General features: G+C 55.4%; 1 protein-coding gene across 1 annotated transcript in view; it reads right to left on the bottom strand.

The window, feature by feature from the left end:
* Positions 1-4,248: 4,248 nt before the first annotated feature.
* Positions 4,249-21,210, bottom strand: part of LOC141954997 (hydrocephalus-inducing protein homolog) — a gene marked incomplete at its 5' end in the record, with an annotated part of 85,146 nt that continues 68,184 nt past the window's right edge. Inside the window, 23 exon segments of the mRNA XM_074895069.1 lie at positions 4,249-4,394; positions 4,615-4,799; positions 4,979-5,193; positions 5,600-5,803; positions 6,280-6,894; positions 7,645-7,804; positions 8,780-8,921; positions 9,400-9,583; positions 9,879-10,027; positions 10,474-10,689; positions 11,815-11,988; positions 12,614-12,781; positions 13,445-13,467; positions 13,469-13,619; positions 13,782-13,950; positions 14,169-14,408; positions 15,493-15,642; positions 16,036-16,227; positions 16,340-16,467; positions 17,293-17,429; positions 18,442-18,575; positions 19,243-19,373; positions 19,882-20,059. Of these exon segments, the coding sequence (XP_074751170.1) occupies positions 4,249-4,394; positions 4,615-4,799; positions 4,979-5,193; positions 5,600-5,803; positions 6,280-6,894; positions 7,645-7,804; positions 8,780-8,921; positions 9,400-9,583; positions 9,879-10,027; positions 10,474-10,689; positions 11,815-11,988; positions 12,614-12,781; positions 13,445-13,467; positions 13,469-13,619; positions 13,782-13,950; positions 14,169-14,408; positions 15,493-15,642; positions 16,036-16,227; positions 16,340-16,467; positions 17,293-17,429; positions 18,442-18,575; positions 19,243-19,373; positions 19,882-20,059 (4,191 nt within the window).

Genomic DNA, 21,210 nt, shown 5'->3' with positions numbered 1-21,210 from the left:
TAGGGAAGCCACAAGAGATTAAAACAGATAACGGCCCTTGTTTCATCGCGAGACGTACGAAAGAATGGTGTGCGTTATGGGACGTCAAGTTAGTACACGGCCTTCCTTACAGCAGTCAAGAGCAAGCAATAGTGGAACGTGCGCATCGCACCCTAAAATCCAAACTACAACAGCTTGGGGAGGGGGAAGGTCATAAGGGGACAATACCCACAGACCGGCAACAGACTTTACTGTCCCGCGCCCTTTATGCTTTAAATCATTTTGTAGAGGCGACGAGTCCACGCCTGCCCTGTGGAAACACTTTATGCCAACCCAGGAGACAAAAAACTATCCTTTGGTTCAGGTCAAGGAACCGGGAGCGATAGAGTGGGAATCAGGCTGGTCACTGAGAGTGTTTGGGCGTGGGTATGCAGCAGTGGAAAAAGATGGTTTAATTAAATGGATACCTGCCCGATGTATAAAACCTGAAATAACCATTTCTTCTTAAAGTTTTTGCAGATTTTCTGTGGCTTTTGGCTACTTGGATCTTCTGCTAGACGAACCATCTCGCCCAGACCCAACATATGGGCAAGCACTACAGAGAAGCATACAGCAGCTGTGGTTAATACAGAGAAAGAATGGAAAAAAAACCCAACACCAAAAAAACCAACACCAAAAAACCCACCCTTGCACATGAAGAAATAGAACAACAAGTCTTCAATTATTTCAAATATAGCTATATAGCATGGGGAGGGGGAAGTGTAGGGAGAGGCGCTCGGAAGATCTCACGATGTACAGAAAGAATAGGGAAGTAAAGATCTCGCGATGTACGGGAAGGCATATATAAAGCAATTGTGCAGTTAATAAATCGAACAAGAAGCAACCACCATATTGGCATCTGTGCTTTTGTTCCCGCGAAGGTCATAATCTCCTGCATGGATTAGCTGTGATCTGAGCGCCACACCTCTGCGGATTGGCAGATAGAAAAAGACAGCTAATACCCCTACCTCAACACAGGACTACTGCAGCTGGAATATTTTTGGATTGCAGAGAGACAAAGCTCCTGCTTAAGGAAAAAGATTAAAAAAAAAAAAAAAAAGAAAAAAAAAGGCAGGGTGTCATGGAATGCTGTTTTGACTGAATATCACCTAAGGCCCAAGCCCTCTACTCATGTTGTTGGATAAATGAGATTGTCTTTGTTATTTGATTTCTCTATCTCGATACTGAATTTCACACCTCCTATCTTATTTTATTGAATCTGACGGAGAACCAAAACTTGCTGGTTTTAACTTTGCTGGTATAGCTGCTGCTACGATTTGGGAATAATTTTTTGAGGGGTGATATTAATGCATATTAAAAGACAAACCTGTGCTGGATATTAGATGACTGAACTCCAGTAAGATTTAATTCCCATTTCTACCATTCTGCTACTTCTTATTAAACTTGAAATAGTTCTCAGATTTTATTTTTCTATTGAGTCTACCAACAGGAGAGTACAATCAGTACTATAAAAGTGTGTTCTGGAATGTAAGCATTCAGTTTCTGCCCGAACTACCACGACAGGTGATTTACCATTCCACTGAGAACATTCTTGTCTCACTACAGACAGGGCAGTTTGCAGAAACCGAGGCAGGAACAAGGGAGGCACAATCTTTCGTGGCAATATCCTGGGCTTAATTTAAATTACTTCAGCAGATAATGGTCAGTGCTGGCAGTTTTTTCTCAACTAAGTAATCCGACATCACCTCCGTGAATGGGAGGAGTGGGGCGTAGCCAATGCACAGCAGCCCTTTCATTTACCGAGGTATGACTTTGTTTGCAGAGAATATGCCCTGGGGCGGTGGCAGGAGGGAGGAAGAGGAGCCACTTCTAGGAGCTTGGGTCTTCTGCTTTGATTAGGTCACAGCTACAAATAGATTTAGGACTCAGCCATGCTCAGCATTTTGCTCCTACTCGTACACAATGCTTTTAGAAATAAAAAATTAAAAAATGGAATGTGGAATTAAGGTGGTTGATTTAAATGACAGCAGAAACCAAAAAATTACAGATCTCATAGTCCAGCAGCTCCTTAAAGGAGTCTTAAACATCAAAAAGCAAGAAAAACCCTTGCGGGACAACATCCCACCCAAGAGGAGGAAGATGGTGGAGCAACGGGTGGGAAAACACTCCAAAACCCCGCGGGAGGCGAAGCCGGACAGGCACAGCGTGGCGGCAGGCAGCAGCAGGCAGCAGCAAGCGGAGAGCATCCGATGCCGACCACGTGCCCGGCAAGCGAGCCAGAACCTGAGGGACACCACGGACAGAGTGCCGCCGCCCCCCGACCCCTTCCGACAGGCGGGCAGAGAAGACGTGGAGCCGGATCCCCGCCGCACGCAGCCTGCGCCCGCCCGCCCCAGCCCCAGCCCTCTCCCATCTCTCTGTTTCTCACTTCATTAAAGGTTCGATGTGCGTTTCACAGCGCCTCTGCCTGGGCTCATCCCTGCAGCGGGAGGCGGGGGGCCAATGCAGCCCCTGACCCGTGTGTAGATCTGACCCTCCACCGCTTCACCCACTGCATGAGGAACCCCCCATGACTCTGGGTGGAGATGCTGAATCAGAACATTAGTTCCCAGACTCACGGTTAACGAACTAGAAAGAGCTCTCAAAAATCCATCTGCTCCCATGGAAGCAGGAAAATTCTTCTTTAGCTTTGAGAGCAGGACAAAACCTTCTGGGACTCGATACGCTCACGCTGCACAAACCCCCTGTTACACCAGTGTTACAAATCTCGACAAATCGAACACCATGTCCCGGGCCATTTCCAACCATTTAAAAACGCTACATCAAATCGCCATAGCTCCTGGGGGATTTTCACTTTCTGGCCTGTTTAGGTGGACACCATCCTTAAATTTTGCCCTGGTTTGAGCCCAGAGGGCAACTGCGCACCACGCAGCCGCTCACTCACCCCTTCCCCGCAGAGCTGGGAAGGAGAAATGAAGCAAAGAGCTCAGGAAGGGAGATAATGACAGAGAGGGGTGGCTCGAGCACCCATGAGTCAGGGCAAAAGACAGACTTGTTAGGGGAAGAAAACAGGAATAGCACCTGAATTCAAACACTAACAATGCTTAACAGACACAGTGGGACAGTGAAAAGCGTTATGTTACCACAGTTAAAAACCCCTCGCCCCACCCCCCCCCCCCCCCCGGATAACGTCCTTGGCTCCATGCCATGCAGCTGCCGCCACAGCCCGATCAGTTTTTAACTGTTTCAGGAATTCCTGTACCAGTCGCCATGCAGTTGAAGATGACACAGCGATGGTGTTCTTCCTTACGGCCGCCTCGAATAAGGCGCTCCCTGCCCCTTTCCATATTTCCAGATCAAGAGCAGACCGTGCATCAGCAGGGACCCCATTCCTTTTGCACCAGATAAGCAAAGTGCGCAGGGCTTTCCCCTCGTCAGAGGGAGGTGGCAGCAGAGGGCTCCACGATGGGAGGTGGAGGGGGCACTGCCTGAGGGGCTTTCTGCTCATTCCGTCTTTGTGGAGGAAACAACTCATCTTGTGCTTCCTCATCAGAGTCCTCACACAATCCCCTCGCCCTCAACCGCGTCTACGTTTGGGACGGGCTCCCCCCGCTAGGTCCATATCTTGACCTCTCGCCACCAGGACCCGGCCCGAGGACACCCCTGGATTATAAGGTGTTTCCCCTGAGCTTGCTTTCTCCGCCTTAAAGTCTTTTAAAGTCTCTTTTAAAAACCTCCAGGTTGTAAGGAGGTTGGTTGCATTCTTATTACCATGAGAGGCACACTCCAGCAGTTTCTGTCCCAGTTCTTCCCATTTGCTCGCACTAAATGCAGTGGCAGTGCCAGCTTCATACCCTTGCGCTTTGATTCACGACAACATTTTTTGGAGCGCTACATCATCCAATTTGACTCCCCTGCGCTGAAGCACCAACTTCCACATTGTCAGAATCATACCCTCCTCCTTAGAGAGGATGGCACCCATCGCTTTGTTCCCAGCCGCTCACCTGGACGGTGTCAAATTCCAAAAGGTTGTCGGGACTGTGCAGCTCTCCCCGCCGCTGCGCTTGGCTGGGCTCCATCTCCGCAGCTCTTCCTGCCGCCGTTATTTATTTCCTCGGTGTTGGGATCACATCGGGGCCACCATTTGTCGTTGTTGAGATGGACACGACAAACACCGAATTGTGCAAAATGGCTACTTTATTGTTCCAACAAGCCTTTTAGTGACTTTATGCAGCGTTTGTGTCCATGTACGACTGGTTTTGGTGGAGACTAACAGTTCACAGCTGGATGCCCTCTTCTCTGTTGCAGCCTCGATGACCTTCCTCTCCTTGCGGTCAGGCAGTTCTGGTCTGGCAGTTCCTTGATCTTCTCAGCTCTTCTCGGGACTTTCACGTCTCTTAAGGGTACGTGGTTATCTGCTCAAAGTCAGTATCAAACTTACATTCTGATCCCTCAGACCAGCCCAGGTCTCCCATAGTACCAGTACTGGTTCCCAGCTCCAAGCACGGGAAGAGACACTGGGCGGCTCAGGCAGCATGCTCTGCCCGAGCCAGAAGGTCGCTGGGGCACAAGGGGCAGCCCTGGCTCTGAGTTCAGGGAGGAGCAGTGTGGGAGGCTCCCATGCCCCAGCCTTACCGTGGGGGTCCTGGCTGATGGTGGGATACAGGCAGGTACCCCTGCAGTGCACCTGGTACTGTCGGTTTGTCCCCAGCACCTCAAAATGCAGCGTCTGATCAAACTGCCCCGGCACCGTGGAGCTGAACTGGACCTTCAGTTCCACCTCGCCGTGGGCAGGCACTATCCACCGGCAGCTGCTCAGCCTGGCAATGAAAGAGGAGGCTTCAGACATTGCTAACGAGCAAACGAGAGAAGGAGGCGGCTCACGGACTCGCCATCCCGTGGAGGCCCCGGCAGAGGGTCCCTGCGGGGCTGGGGACGATGGACCCCGCTGGCAAGATGGACGTGAAGCAGAAGGATCACCTCCTCCCTCACGGCTCACCTGACGGATCTCCCCGGGGATGGGGCCGTGTCCATGTCGCTTTGGTGTGCCCCGGGGCGCTGCGTGGGTGCTCCCGTGCCCGGTGCCTGGAGACCTCTCCTGCCTGGAGACCTCGCCCGGCTGGAGCTCCGCTTCCTCCTCACAGCCTCCGGCCTGCCCGCGGCTTTCTCCTTCCCCGACTGGCCCCTGCTTGGCGTGACCTGCTCCTCTGACACCTTCACACCAAGGCAGAGAGGAAAGGGAGAGAGGTGAGACCTGCCCTGAGACACCCCCATCCCAGAGAGAAAGCTGCAGGTTTGTTAACAGACGGGAGAGAGAATAAACCACCAACCACCTCTGCCCATGGATTTGGTCTTCCTTATGGGACTTTGTTTTGCCTACAACACCCCTCCTTGCCCAGGACCCTCTCCTCAAGGGAAGTTGAAGGGTTTAGCTGATTTTTTTTTCCTCTCATCTTACAGAACTGCCCCATGTTTCAAGCAGAGCTGTCTCTTTCAGACAGACAGGAGGGATGCCTGCAGACATGGGGCCCTGTCATGTCTTCACTGCCCTTCCACAGCGATCCTTTTCCATTCCACCCGCCCCCCATGCCCCCACCCAGCCTGGACCCTGCCCTGGCACCTCCACTGCAGGCACATCCAAGAGACTTCTGGTGTTCTTCTTTTCTTCTTCTGCAGTGGCACCTTCAGGCACGACAAAGGCGAAGTGCTCGAGGGCTTCTCCTGCTGCAGGGACCATCCGCTTCTCCGGGTAGCGGATCACGGAGTAGAAAGCCGTAGGTGGAATGGGAGGCCCCGAGGGACCCAGTCCCAAGTCATCCAGGATCTAAAGCATAAGAGAAAACCCTGTTTATGCTCCCGTCGCCTTCATCCTCACACTCCCTGAAAGACACTGAGCTTTTGGCAATGTTTTTTTTTTATGTAGATGGAGTACAGTGATTTTTTATGCCCAGCAGGGTGGGCAGGCTCCAGAGCAGTGCCAGGACCTACAAGTGGGACCTAGAGAGAAATCTGAGTGACTCGGCTGAAGGAAACAATGACCAGGAGCTGCCCTGCCCTGGGACCATTTTAAGTGATTTCCAGACTGGGAAACTCTCTGAACAGAGAGGATGAGAGCCCCCCGCTCTTCTGCCCGACCTGAGGGATGGCAAGAACTTCCCCAGCCACGTGGCTGCTGTGAAGCCATCGTGGAACATCATCAGTGGCCTGGACAAGGCTCTGTGCTGTTGTCACCTGGCGGGACACAATGCACCAGGGCCTAGACCATGGCAGGCTCAGCATCTGAGCCTCACAGGGCTTTACCTGCTCTGCCGCTGGCAGCTTGCCACTCTCCAGGATCGCCCTCGTCACATCTGCAGAGCTCAGCACCTGGATGTCCAGGCAGGGCACCCCAACGTCCTGGCCTCTGGATGACCCTTCTGCACCTTCCCCTTCCAGCCCAGATAACTTGGAGTCCTCAAGAGCCTTCAGTTTTTCCAGACGCTCCTTCTCCAGCCTCTCCTGGTGCTCCTTCTCTCTGTCCTTTCGGCTCCTGCAACGGCGCTGGCCTTGGACTTGCTGCTGTACCACCTCCTGGTTCAGAGGGGACAGCAGGATACCCTGAGCCCTGTCCCAGGATGACAAAATATGTGTGACATCCTTCTGCGATGCCTCGTAGATCTTGAACCTCAGGGCCAAGTTCTCGCTGTCACTCTGCGCCTCGGTTTTAGTTTCTCCCTGTTCCGGGTCCGCAGGTTGTACAACCTCTGCTGAGCAGACATCTGCCAGGGGAGCCTCGCTCTGCTTTTTCTTATCTTCCTTGTCACTTGCAAGAGAGTCCGGGTGCTCCTTTGCAGATCCCTTCCTCTCTCCCCCCTCGGTGACTTCGGACAGGTTGCCAAGGGATGCTCTGGTGTTTCTGGTGGATGCGTTCGTATTCTGGGCAGGAGGAGCAGGAAAAAGCGGTGAGCATTTCCAAGCACCAACTCAAATGCTGTAGGACAGCGGCGATCTTTGCAATAGCACCCCATGTCTCATCTGAGGCTTGTGCTAGGTGCTCTACAAATCCCAATTCAGAGCGCAGCTGGTACCCAGTTGAGCTCAACTGAAACTAAACTCCCCAGCGTCAGACTGATGAGGAGTCCTGCAAACCAGCTGAGAAACAAAACAGCTTCCCCGACCCAAACTTAAGACACCTCCTTACTCCTGTGCAGTCCTCCGGGCACGTTTCTGGTGTGCTGAGCATCCATCCCTATGTCTGACTGACACTTTGGGAAGTCTGGCTGCTAATGAATACCTAGAGGGCCTGGTGGTATCTCCTGCCAGACAGGTAGCAAAAGACACCACATCCCTGGCGGGTCAGGGCTCAGAGGTGTAAGTCACATGCAGAACGGGGACAAATGCTGGACTAAAACTATCTAGGGCTCGGAGTTATGTGAAGCCATGACTCAAAGGCAGCATGACCCTAGAAGAGCAGCTCTACCCAACAAACCCAGCCAAAAATAGCCCTGGCGAAGCAGCAGCAGGATCAAACACTGGCTGCTGTTTCCCAGCACAGCCGCGTGTGTTACCGACGGCCAGGTGCTCATCCCCAGCACTGCGGGTGGCTGCTGGCTGCGCCAGGAATGGTTCGGCTCAGCAGGAGGGGCCCCAGGGCTTTTACTCATCTCTATAAACACAACCACCCACCTGCCCGACTCCAGGCTGGCTTTTCTTCCTTGCAGCATTATCTTTCCCAGGCTTTCTCTTGGCCCACTTAGATGACTTCTTCAGATCTTCTTCCTCCCTCAAGTGTTCTAGCTCCCACCGGTGCTTTTCCTCAAGCTCTTGAGCCAGCCGCTCCATCTCCCTTCAGCAAGACAAATAAAACATCCCCAAGAGTCACTGCCAGAAATCTGGGCTCGTTGCAATCCCAGCTGGTCCCGCACTTCATTCACTGACCCTGAGGCCAGGCACAACCGTTAGACCAGCTCTGTGGACTTCCCTCAACCTGGGGAGGCTGGGACATCCAAAGTGAGGGAAGGCGGGAGGGGACCTCCAGGGCCAGCCAAATCTAGGCTTTGCTGTCACAAGGTCTAAATTGCATTACTTCTCCAGTAAGGTCCACCTGGACACCTCCAGCAATGCTGCCAAAGACTGGCTGATCCAGGGAAACAAACTTCAGCTGGGGCTGAAAGAAGTGCTGACACACAGGCTCGCTTTAAGCAAGTCCCTCCCCAAGTTTCAGGCAGGAGTTAAGAGAGCCATAAGCTTATCCTGTGTATCCTCCTGAACAGGGCTGCTTTGCGGGATCAGAGCTTCCCCCAGGCTCATCTGCTGCTGCAGCTGAAGCTGAGCCTAGGAGAAACCAGCTTTATGGCTGGTGTCACTCAGTAAAGGAAAACCCTGGGAGCTCAGCAGTGCAAGGGCCTCACCTACACCAGGACTGGGATCTAAACCAAGCCAGCACAGCTGTGCCTCACACCAACCCACACCACAACCCCTCTGGTTTGGAGAAGAAGGGCGATGAAGAAGATGAGAATGAACATCATTAACTAGAGACACCTGTAAGCACAGTGGCAAGGCAAGCACAGAGCCCAGCTCCCTGCAGCCTGTGTCCAAGCCGAAGGGCTCACCACTAAAGCGGAGAGAGGATGTTCTCATCTCACCGGAGGAAGGTGCCTCCTCTGCTGGGAACCAGGGAGGTGGAACTGGCAGTCCTTGTGCTGCTGGTAATTAATGCTTTTGGCCTTGGTAACCCCTCTGAGCTCAACCAAGGTCTCCGGAGCAGGGAAACCCTTTGGGGACGCTATCCTGGGGAGGCACCCATAGAAGGCTTACAGACCTCTTCTTCCTCTCACGCTTGACTTGCAGTATACTGTTATCAAACTGAATTTTCTCCTCCTCGGTGAGGGCATCATACTCGTCCTCGTCCATCTCCCAGAGGCGGGCTTTCTCCCTCCTGGCAGCTTCTTCCCGCTCCCGTCCTTCAGCACAGACCAGAGGAGAAACCGTCAGTGCCTGCAAGCAGAGCTTGCTGCTCTGGGTGAGCTGCCAGGATTCACAACTCTGTCCCGACCCAGCCTATCATCCTGCCAGGAGATACTGGCGAGCTCACATCCCCGCTTCAAAATTCAGACAAGCCCCCAAACTATCGCTGCTCAGTGAGTTCCCGTGCCTTGCCTGGCTCACACGCCCCAGCGCCGTGGACGGCTGGCCGGTGGTTAGTTATTGAGCCACAGCAGCTTACACTTGTGCCCAAGCTTTAATGTTAGAGACTGAGGTCAGCCTCAGCATTGCTGTATTTTAAGCAACTGTGAGCTGAGTGCTGGCTACACCGAGGCAGAAGGTGGAAGGATTAATAAAAACCCCTCTTACAAGTTCTGCTGGTAACCCAGATACACACGGGTAAGGTTGAAGGCTTGAGAGAGAACATGTCAGAGTTACGGAGATGAAGAGTCTCACCTTCCTGCTCTTTTGCGGCCATCTCCCTGGCTTTCCAAGAAGCATAATCCTGGAACAGGTTCACAAAATAGATGTAAGGCCGATTTCTGACAGCTTTGAGCAGGCAGAGGAGAGCAGACGCCGTGCTGCGTGCAAAGAGGGTCTCCAGGCCATCAAACACCACTCCCTGGTAGCAGTCGCTCAGCTGCAGATAAAGCCAAAAAGGAAGAGAAAGTCAGCTGTCACACGCATTGGGCTCTCAGCCAGTCACTAAAGCCTGTCGTCAGAGATCACCAGCCATCCCAGCTCCAAGTGCAGCAGCTCAGACAAGCTCTGATCTTCTCCCGCGCTCTGCCAGCTCATGGCATCTGCAGCTTCACCCACGGATCCCTGCACGCAGCCCAGGACTCCTCCAAGAGCAGGCACAGCCCTCCTCCTCCTCTCTGAATTGTACCTCGCTGCCTGTCTCTCCCTAGCAAGAACGCCCCCACCCCACGTACCTGCAGCCTGTCAGAGAGGATGGCCACCAGCAGGTCCTCGGGCAGCACGCAGCTCCTAAAGCCCAGCTCTTCTGATGTGCTGCTACCGATGCTCAGCGATCGCTGCGCAGGAAAGCAAGGACGGGGAGAGAGGTGAGAACTTGATGAGCCTTGCAATGTTGAACGCCACCAGAAAAATCAACCGCTTTGGAAACCCCCAAACAATTCCAGCTGCTGAGCTTGGAGCTGGGGTTTCTCACTAGCAGGAGACTAGAACAAAACTGCAGGCCAGCAGCTCCGGGGGAGCACGCTGGAGGGTGCGTGCGTGGCCAGCAGAGACCCAAGCTCGCAAGCCCCCAGCGCAGCATACAGCAGCTTTGCCCACGGCTGCAGCCACATTAGCCAGGACTGCACTTTGCCAACAAACGGCTGAGATGCCGTAGAATGTTTCTGCCAGGGTTTCATTCCCAGCCCGAGCCATGCCCAGCCTGCCCAGCTGGCTCTCTGCACTACAGACCCCCGCACCAGGCTCTGGGTGACGCAGAGCCTCCACTGGAAGCGGCCCCTTCACTTCTCAGAGGCAACAGAAAGGTCCCAGGCATCAACCAGTGCAGGCCGTGCTTCACCTGGGAGCCTGTCAGATCCATCAGATGCTGCTTCTGGGATCGGGCTGTGGGGCCATCCCTCTTCTCACCTGCTGCAGCGCTCACCTGGCCTCGGGAGCTGACGGACTGCCGGCTGACTTTGTCCACAGAGCTGGACCGGCTCGTCTCTAGGCTGCGCTTGGCCTTGGCGTGGAACTGCTTGCCGAGGGACTCATCTTCGTTGTGACCTGCGGAGGGGACAGACGCTCAGTGGGGAGCAAGCAGGCACCTTCCACCCCAACGGACACAGCCCTGCGCCCTGGCAGGGACACGGCCCTCGTCCCCCAGCCTGCCGGGCACTAGCAGCACCCATCTCCAGAAGCAGCTCCTGCCCTGCTTCTCTTTTTAGCATGGTAAAGCACACCACCTGATACTGGATTTTAAAGCCAGAGAGTTTTTAAGGCACAGCTCCACATCCCTCCTCACAAATGTGCACGCAGGTGACGCCGCACAGTAGCTCCCCTATGGATCAAGCCAAGGCTCCATCCTCCAGGAGCATCATTTCTGTACCTTGCGCCCATCCTGCACTCTCACGTGGAGACGGTAACATGCGGCCCTGCCCCAGCTGCATCCCCATCTCCACTGGAGCCAAATCCTCCGCATGGGCTAACCCCACCTGGGGCCCAGACCCTTCTTCCTTCCGCCAGCTCCCAACCCAACCAGGTTCAAAGCTGAGCAATGCAAAACTTCCCCCACCAGAACCAGGGTCTGGCCTCACCCTGCAGAGCTCGGGGCACCAACTGCCCAACCAGGTTTTCTAAAAGTCTCTGGTCTCAGGTGCAGAACAGCACCACATGCACGAGCTGTGTGACCTGACAGCGTGTATAGGGAAACCTCTGGAGAAAAGAGTCTCATCTGAAACTCTGGGAGGTTATTCTTCCCTTCCTCTCATGTTTCTGAAGCCACACTCAAAGTCAGTTGTCTAGTGCTTCACGAGCAGCTTCAGAGGGCTTCTTCCTTGTTCAAGTGGGCATCAGTTCTGCCTGATGGCCACGAGGAGTCAGCTGGATTCAGCTTTGAGGAAATGTAAAAAAACCCTGAGAAAAATTCAGGTGTGCTTCACCACTCCTAGGAAAAGGAGTATGTGCTGAGAAGCCCAGAGGCAGTAAAAGTGCCCCTGTCTGAGCCCCTAAAACAGATTATTTTCTTTACTAACATGAAATGCTTTATGAAATGGCTTTGCATTTCTGCACGCTGCACCCATGTTCCCTAAGAGACCCAAGGGCTGTCAGACTCCCTCTCTGGAGCAAGCAGAAGCGGACGGTCAGGGTGGGTTTCTGAAGCGCTGCTCTGGGTCCAGCGTGTCTCCTTACCGGCACCCTCTGCCTCCTTGCAGCTCTGCTCGATGGCAGCCCCGATGCACAGCTCCCGGGCGCGCAGCCCTGCCGAGCTGCTCCTGTCCGAGATGGCTTCTGTCACCACGGCGTCGATGGACAAGCAGGCAGCGCCGTAGTATTTGGACAGGGCAACCGCTGCCGCTGTCTTTCCTTGAGAGAGAGGAAGACTGCTTGGTGACACTTGCACGTGAAGCGTTTTCAGGGACAGGCTCTAGAAAGTCCCCAGACAGGATTTCAAAGTTTCAAGGACAGTGGGAAATCAAGTGCCCCTTTAGGGGAGACCACGAGGGAGGGAGCTGAGCACGGCTGGAAGCGTTGTCCTCTAGAGCCAGGCGGATCACCTCCACCTCACACCCAGCTGAGCGTTTTGTCCCTCGTGGGGACCTCAACCCTGGGCCAGGACGTTGTTTCGAGCCCGGTCCCGCCACCCCTGCGCTGGCCGGCGCTGCCTCAGGCAACGTCTGGGCACAGGCTGGGGGTCAGTGTGGGCGAGGGACCGCGCCCATGAGGCAACCTGGGCACTAGGCACCGTGCTCCCACCAAGCAACGGGGACACGGCCACCCTGTGTGGGGGGAGGATAGCCTGGCTCTGTGGACACGGGGCGAGCCACAGCACTTGCCCCAGCTGGTGAAGGCCTGGGACCATTTCATGTACCAGCAGGGCTGTGGCTTACCTCGCTTCGCTTCAAGTGGTCAACCAAGCAGCACGGCCCACCAGGACGTGTCTCTCCTGCTCCCCCCGCCCTCCTTGCAGCCACGGGCTCAGCTCACCTACCTGTCAGGGGTGCCCCATGGACGATGAGGACGATCCCTCTGCGGTCTCGGGCCGCGCGCCCCTCTGCAGAGATATCGATGCCAAGGTGGCGGGCGATGGCCCTATGCACAGGGCTGTCGGTCACTTCTCCCGCGGCCGCCCTGCTGCTGGTGACGCTCTGCCCATGCTCTGCTGTGCGGAACCAGATAGAAAAGTCAGCCTCCTGCCTACCTATGACCCTGATCATCCTCCCCATCCCCTCAGATCCTGGGAGAGAAGACTCTGCTGAAACCAACACCACACCGAGGTCTCACCATGCCCCTCCTTTAGGCTTGTGCAGATCAGGGTCTGCCCTAGGTGGTGGTCAAGGTGCCTCTTCAGAGTATAGGAAATGGGCTGGCAGAAAGAGGAAAGAACAAGCCTTTGGCAATACCTAACAGGACTGGGCCAAATGTCCCGTCACCTGTCAACGTGGTCCCAGGTCCTGCTGAGTAAGGGGCGGACAGGCAGAACCAGGCATTTTACACTGTCCCAAGGGAGAGGCTCCATTTGCACATTGAGCGATTATCCAAAAGCTGGATGCTTTAGGAATATTACTCCAGGAGATGTAGCTGGGCTCTGAATTCATCATAACACATTTGCAAAGAGCTCCCACCTTTGCCCTTAGGAGGTCACCAAAAGCCATCTCGGCTTGCAGTGTCACGCAGGACAGAGAGCGCGCTGCCCTGCCTAGGAAAGGGAACAGCATCACCCTGATCCCAGCAGCTCCTGGGGCAAAAAGGTGCTCATTTGGCAAAACTGGGGAGAACCTCTCTGGCCTCTCACTTGTCCCTGTCCTGTCTGCAACAATACCCATCCCCTGTCTTTTCTCAACACCTTCCCTCTCCTCTGTGTTCAGATTTAGAGTCCACCTCGTTGGACTGGCTTTCATCAAACACGGAGGAGAAAACGAATGAGCTCTGGGATGAGACAGCGTGAATGACCCCAGCAGAGGACTTTCTTCCTTGATCTGACAGAGACTGGACATCTTCAAAGTTTGCGTGTTACAAGGCACAGACTTTCCCGCTGGAATTCCTCCACCAAGCTGGGGAATGGGTGGCTGCTGAAAGCCTGGGCTTCCCGTGGAGAGCTCAGGGTGTGCGGGCTGGACTCCCCGCTGTGTCCACACTCAGGACAGCCAATGCCAAACCCTCACCGTTGTCCTGGCCTGCTGGTTCCCGAGTCTTGGACTCCTCATCCTGCAGCCTCTTCTGCTCCTGATAGTACTCCAGCACCTCTGGGGGCAGCTTCTCACCCGGGGCACGTGGAGGCAGCAATAAGGTGTTACGGCAGTCATAATCTTTAAGCATCTGCAGGACCTGTGCATGTAGGGAAGAGAAGACACATGCAGGACGTGTTTCTAACAACACGGACTATCCAGGCCCCTCCACAGTCTGCCAGCAGAGCTGGCTAACCCTGAAATGCCACCAGGCTTTGCCCTGGGAACTGTCTCCATCTCCCTGGCACGAACCCGGGAACGCTGGAGCACTGTGAAGCTACGGGAGCGTGCACATGGGGACCAGAGCTTCCCTCTCACCTGCTCCTCAGCAAGGTACTGCTGGTCGAATTCCAGCGAGTAAAACTCGATGGGGAACTCGCATGGGTTCTTCACCACCACCGTCCCCTCTGCTCCACGGCTGTGCGGCAGCAACGGTCCCAGCTCGAGCACTGGGGGGCTGAACTCCAGCTGTGGCTCCAGCCCACGCCCCGAGACCTGCAGCTGGAGGTTCTGGCTGCTCTGGCAAACAGTAATCTTCATCTCACTTCTGTAGGACTTCTGAAAAGAGAGAGGCACAGAAAGCTCCTCCATGAAGTCCCAAGTGACAGGGCCTCAAATTCAACTCTTTCCCCAGGGCAGGGGTGTCACCAGTACCTCTAAGGGGAATGGAAAACAGATGTTTACTTCCAGCAGGGGCTACAGCATCTGCATGCTGGCTCTGAGGAACTGGGATGAATCCTAATGTGAAGTCTAACTGGCTATTTTGGTGTCAGATGAATCTAAAACGCACTATCAGATGTTTTCACCTAGTCACAAGGGAGTGTGATGCTCATGAGAAAGGTCCTGAGGGTTATGTTGCCCAGACACAGTCCTGGCACTGCTGCATCAGGCAAACATCAGCTCGATGAATGAGGCAGGTGAGCTCTCACTGGCTAGAAATAAGGGTCGACTTCTCTGCTCAGTGTTTGGCTCTGGTCAATGCCAGACACAAGATGGTTACACCTCTACAGCAATTAAAACATCCCTGGGACTGTTCCCAGGCACGGAAGCACCTGTGTCCATCCTGTTACCCACTGCCAGTTTCCAAGCCACGGTGGCCACAGGCAAACTGCCTTTGGGAACGCCCCGTCATTGCAGCTGACTCCCAGAGTGCCTGGGAACGCGCAGGCAGGCTGAGCCAGAGCCACAGGGACTGCTGGCAGCAACCACTCCAGGCGACTGTCCTGCCGTGCCCAGGAAGGTGCCCGGTGGCTGTTTTGCCTGCTGGTACCAGCAGCAGGACTTGCCTAGACTGGCCCTTGCAGGGTTATCCCCTGTGAGCGTGCCAGCTGCTCTGCACCAGGGCGCTGCAGCCTCAAACAGGCGCCTGCAAGGGGGAGACGAGGGCAAACAGGCAGATTTCCCCCCATGCACCAAGAGGCAGCCAGCCCAGCGTGCCCTGATGCTCTCTGAGCAAGCTCCCCAGGGGGATTTCAAAGCCCCTCTCAGAAGAGTGTGCTGCAGGGGAAACTGAGGCACAGTGGGTACAGGGCTTGCAGAAAGCTCTCTGTGGAGGCAGACGCCGTCTCCTCCTCCCCGTGCTGGGCTCTCGTTACCACACTGTCCTGCCAGATCTCCTGGGGGTGACACTCGCCCATCTCACCTCTTCAGTGGGCGAAAACCTCACTCGGACGTGGCATCGCTGTCCCGGAGCGAGGGTTCCAGCCGAGGGCAGCGCCTCGAAGACACACGGCTGGGCTTTCAACTTCTGGGGCACCTTCTGACGCAGCCCCGCTGGACAATGCTTGTCCACCTGAGCACAGAAAACAATTGTGTGAGGTCTCCTCGGTCTGCGAGGACAGACCCTTGGTCCCCGCAGTGCTCTGAGACACCGTCACGGTGCTGAGGGCACCCACAGCCAAACCAGCCGAGGCCACCCCTGGCCTGAACTGGAGGGAAAACACGTCGGCAGGGCAGGCAGATGGGGAGGCACCGTCCTCAGAAGAGGAGGAGCGGGGGAAGGTGGCAGAGAAGTGAAGCACCAGCTAATGCCCAGGTCCAGGTGAGCCAGCCTTGCTCTGTACCTCCAAAGCTTCCTCAGACGAGCTGCAGCCCAAGTGCTCACACAGCCACAGGGCAGAAAGGGCAAGAGAGGCAAAGAAAACCCAACCGAGAAGGTACGTGTTACACATGGTCTGTGCTTTACCTTCTTAACAGGCTCATTTATAGTGATGAGCCAGTTACAGGGGACCTGGACCTGATTGTGGAGCTGGATGGTTTCCTCCTGGCACTGCCCACACTGCAGAGTGGAGAACTCCAGCCTGTCCCTGGAGACGCAGACGGCTGGCATGGCCACGCTGGCACGGAGGCGGACGTGGAACGTGGGGCCTCCTGCTACCTAGGGAAGGACAGAGCATCCAGCTGAGAGCCCCGGTGACATCTGCTGCTGTCCCCGACCTGCCCCGAGAGGTGCACGGGCACAGCGGGGCGAGGAAGCACGCCGCAGGTACCTTGATGGGCAGGAGCACGTCCACCTCTCCCAGCGGCAGGTTGGCACTCTGTGGGTCAAAGCACACTTCAAATGTCTTGCTCTCGCAGCAGGGCAGGTGCTTCACGCGGTCCAGCTCCACACTGAAACCTTGAACAGACGAAAATAAAGCAGCTGAGATACACAATCGACATGAACGTGTCACAAGCACGTTAAGGCCGTATGTCCTGGCTGGCAGCTCTGTGAAGTTCCCCTTTGTACCTGTGGAGAAGACTGCCACTCCTTCTCCCTTGTCACCGCACAAGGAGAAAGGGTTTTCACAGCCAGAATCCAAGACCCACATGGTAAAAAGGAAACATCTCAGTTGAGGAGCTCCAGCCATTCCTTCACTAGGGATCCCAGGGAAGGATGCCCAGACCTCTCCAGAGGAGAATTTCCAACTAAGATTCCCCCATGCCATGGTGCTCTCTGAAAAACGATTTAGAGGAGGCACCTGATCACCCTTCAGACACGGCGAGGCACCGTCACGGCCTGTTTCGGAAGCCTGTTTTGATACAACAGAGGACCTCACAGGCTGTCTCCTCACTAAAGGCTGAACAGAAGTGCTATGGCATGATGAACTTTAAACAAAGCACTTCCAAACCACAAAGGGTCCATCTGTTTGCAACACAAGCTCACGGAGTGCCCATCAGACGATGCTCATGGTAGCCAAGAGCAGAAGATGCTGAGAGGTGACCAAGGTGATCAGCCCACCCAGCCCCTGCAGGGAAGCGTTAGGGCAGGCCCAGGCGGGCCGGGTCTCTGAGTGCTGCTGGCCTGGAGAACTCAGGCTCTAAAGCACCAGGCAGCGGGTCCCAAGGAGGAAAAAGTTATACATACAAGCACTCATAAAACCTCCCTCTATCCAGTGGCTTAAGCTAAACTGTCAGAGACAGCTCCTTCGAGCCCACGTGAAGGCTCTCCAGCACTGGTTACCTGTGTCACGCAGGACCTGTCTGTCAGCGTAGAAGGACACAGGGAACTGCCCGGTGTTGGTGATCCTCACGACGTGCATGGGGGTGTTACCGAGAATCACGTACCCAAAGTCCAGGAGGTACTCGGGCAGCTCAGCTCTGAAAGGAGGAGTAAGGACAATCCTTAAACCACAGCCTGGCTGCATTTCCAAGAGCATGGAAGATGCAAATAAAATATTTCTGGATTCACTGTTGTAAAAACTCAACTCAAGACCATGAAATCCAAGGCCTGACCACCTGGTAATAAGACTTTGGTAAGTCACGAGGAGCATAGGACCTAGGTTTTATCAGCTACCAGTGGGGCCTTAAAATAAAATTAGTTTAAAATGAATTATCATTTATCACAGCTCCTCTGCTACGGGAAGCCACTGTAGGTAAGTCCAGTGGACCTCCACCGGTCTCAGTGAAACTGCTATGCCCCATGTGCAGCCCCAGCCTGAAAGTGCTTCAGGACCTTGTCATGGGATTCGCCTGCACAGGAAATCTTCACTGCTCTGCAACCACATCTGTCCCCAAAGCAGCACGGACAAATGCGGCAATCAACACCTGCAAGATTCATGGGAGGGGCCTTTCCCAGAGCGATCTCACTCGGGAAAGCACCTACGTGATCTGTTTTGCAGAGCATCTTCCCGAACTGGAGCCTACCGTGCCCGTGCCTCCTCATGGAGGAGCAGAGGGAAGATACCGAGGTAAGCCCTGCAGTCCCACCAGCATCCGAGCCACCGGATTTGTCAAGGGTGTGTCAGCCTCTGCGGTTCCCTACTCTTTTTGCTCAGTGTGGTCTGTTAGCCGGAACAAAGATTTGAGTTGCCTCTTTCAGATCTGGTCAGCAGGGACGGTGCTGGTGCTCTCTGGAAGGGCCTGATGCTCTGCACTTGCCCCCTCAGCCCTAAGAGCAGGACCCAGCGCCTGTGGGGAGCTGAGCACCTCCAAAGCTCAGGGTGGCTCTGTGGCAGTGAGGACACTCAGCTGCTCACAGGGAGCACGGCAAAGCCACCAGGATCAGACCCTTTCTGGAGTCCCCACTACCCCCAGCTCTCAGGAGCAGGGGTGCACTGCTGGGTGCTACCCTCGGGGCACCTGGAGACAGGGTACGGGAGCCCCTACTAACTTGAGAAGCCTCTGACGAGCGCGCTGGTCAAAGGCAGTGGCCTCTGGGGGACCAGAGGTGAGAGCTTTCTGCTGCTCCAGGGCGTGTTCTTCCATCAGCAGCTGCTCCATCTGCATCTGCAGCCCAGGGTCCAGCTGAGGGAAGGAAAGGCAGCGGCTGGTTAGCAACGGTCCTTCCCAAGGCTCCCCCCTGCTCGTGTTGGAGGGGTGATGGGGTCCTTCTGTCTCGCTGCTCAGTGTCTGTGACACCTCCTGCTCTCTCAGGCAGGGCCTCATCTCAAGGGCAACGAACTCCAGCAACTTCGCCTGCCCAGTCACTGTTACAAAAGCTGATCTGGCCAGACAGACAGACAAGCCAGGAACCTTACAGAGCTCCAAGTCTTTGCCTGCCCCCAGCCAGTGTCAAAGCAGCTCGGACAAGAGCTCTCTTGTAAAGGGAGTCATGATAAGGCTGCTGTCTCTGAGAGATCAGCACTGGCAGCACAGTCCCAGAGCACAGTCAGGCTGCTGCTATTAAGCTCTGTAAACCTGGCAGGGCTTGGGTTGTGAGCAGCAAATCCCCCAGTGATGACCTACATCCCATCACGAAGTGCCATAAATTTCATCACTTGAGCAGGGTCTTCAGGATCTCTCCCTGGGGCAGCCCCGGGGGCACTGCTGAGCTGTGCAGGATCACGGGCAGGTGTGGGCAGGGAGGTCCCAAGTGCCAGCAGGGCCCCGGGAAGCCTGCTGCGGGCTGCCAGGGACCCAGTGACACCGGGGGAGGGTGGCACGCGTCAAACGGGGCAGCAGCCATTCTCACCACGGCGTCCAAGGGATCTGGGGGTGGCTCCGCAGCCACAGCCGCCCCCAGAACTGCTGCTTCCTCTCTCTGGCCATCTTCCTCCATCTTTTCTATCACCTCCTTGAGGACCTTCTCATATTTTTCATTTCCTGAAGGAAGAAAACATCCACAAATAGAAGCGGGGCACAGAGCCATTCCCCTCAAAGCTGGGAAGCCCCACTCCCCTGACTCTGGCCTCTCCCAGAAACACCCTCCCCAAGCAATGTATGGAAAGTAGATGCTTCTCCTCTATCAACCCTGATGTTCATTCCCACCCATCTTCCTCCCCACATGGGAGCATCTCATCCCCTGCAATGTGCTGCAAATCCAACCCTGACAAAATCCCTGCCAGCCTGTGCTCAGCTTTCCAGAGCATTTCTGTCTAGCCATCACCTTCCCAGGACTCCGACCTGCTGGCAAGCTCTGCAGGATGGTTCCTGGGGCAAAGCCCACACGGGCTCATCTGCCAGAGCTTCAGGAAGCAACCGGGGTGTTGAGTGTTGGTCTGACAGCCCTGAAACCTCCAGGCTTGGTGGAGGCAGTTTGAGCTGCCCTACGGGCATCTGACATGGGGGAGAAACAGGGGCCCCTCCTGGGGAGCAGACAGGCCGTGCTCACCTTTGATGTTCCTGGGCAGGTCCAAGTAGATGCTGGGAAAGCTCCCCTCTCCCTTCACGGAGATTTCTTCGGGCTCCAGGTGACCCACTTGGATCTGGAAAGTCCTGCGGAAGGCTCCAGGCACTCCTGGCAGGTAGTAGACTTTCAGGACTTGCTCCTTGCCAGGTCCAACGTAACCCTGCAGGGTGTGGGAGAAGAGGGAGGGAATGCACCAGAGAGGGTTTGGCGGAGGGACGGCTCAGACGACAGACATGCCGAGAAGAGAAGGCAGGTTCTCGTACATAACAAAGTATCAGACAGCATCGCCTTCTCGCTTTCATAGAATCACAGAAGCTGAGGTCTCCTACACCAGGTCCTTCGGAGGGCCCGTAGGGATGCATTCCCCCAGGACAGACCCACAGACCACCCCCTGCTCAGCATGAGCACAGCTCTGCCCCTAATGGTGTTTACCCTCTGCTAGCAAGAGCCAGACTGAAGAAATAAAAGATCTTTTAGCAGCCACTACACAAAATAAGGGAAGTGCCCACACTCTCATCATGGCCAGCAGCTCCTGCCACAGCACACCAGCGGTTCCCAGGCTGGTGTTGAAGGGCCTGACCCCTTACAATGATCCCAACCAAACACCTCCTGCCTGTGCGGTTACACCGGGCTGCGTGAGCCTATCCAGACTCACGGTGACCTGCAAACATGCATCTCCGGAAAGGCAGGAGCAGAGACTAGGATGACATCTAGGGAAGGTGTTGCCAGGCAGGGCACCTCCTCTCCGGGCTTCCAGAAAGGCTGCCCCAGCCCCAGGCTAGGCTCACGCCAGCCAGGCTGAGAGCAAATGCAAGCGGACAGCAACACAGCCCTGGGTGACGGGACACAGCCGCAGCTTCCCTCGGCTCACCCTCTGCACGCTGGGCTGGACCCTCGGCTCCCCGCTCCCCTTCACGCTGCAGGGAGAAGCTGCTGAGCGGGACAGATCCTGCCACTTGGTGCCCTGAGCCCCTGGTGCAGCGCAGAACACAGCTGCAGCGAAAGCCAGCCCTGCCAAGCTGCCAGCGCCGGCGGGGCTGTTAAAGCGACCGACTGTGCGGGGACAAGCAGAGCTGGGTCTTGGGAAGCTGGCAGGAAGAGGGCGTCAGTGTGCCACCCCTTGTAGGAGACAGGCATGAGGAAATGTGAATGCCGTTTGGCTTCCTCTTCCCACTGCAAAAAGGGACTAGACAGGAATGCTGCTCCAGCCCAAAGACAGCCACGCAGGACTGAGAAGTTCGGACGGTGGGATGCTGCAAACTCCTCTCCTCGCTGTTCCAGCCCTGCTCCTGCCTGGCCCCCTCACTGCCC

This window comes from Athene noctua, unplaced genomic scaffold, assembly GCF_965140245.1.
Source record: "Athene noctua unplaced genomic scaffold, bAthNoc1.hap1.1 HAP1_HAP1_scaffold_61, whole genome shotgun sequence".
Taxonomy (NCBI): domain Eukaryota; kingdom Metazoa; phylum Chordata; class Aves; order Strigiformes; family Strigidae; genus Athene; species Athene noctua.
This window is presented reverse-complemented; position numbering and strand designations above follow the sequence as displayed.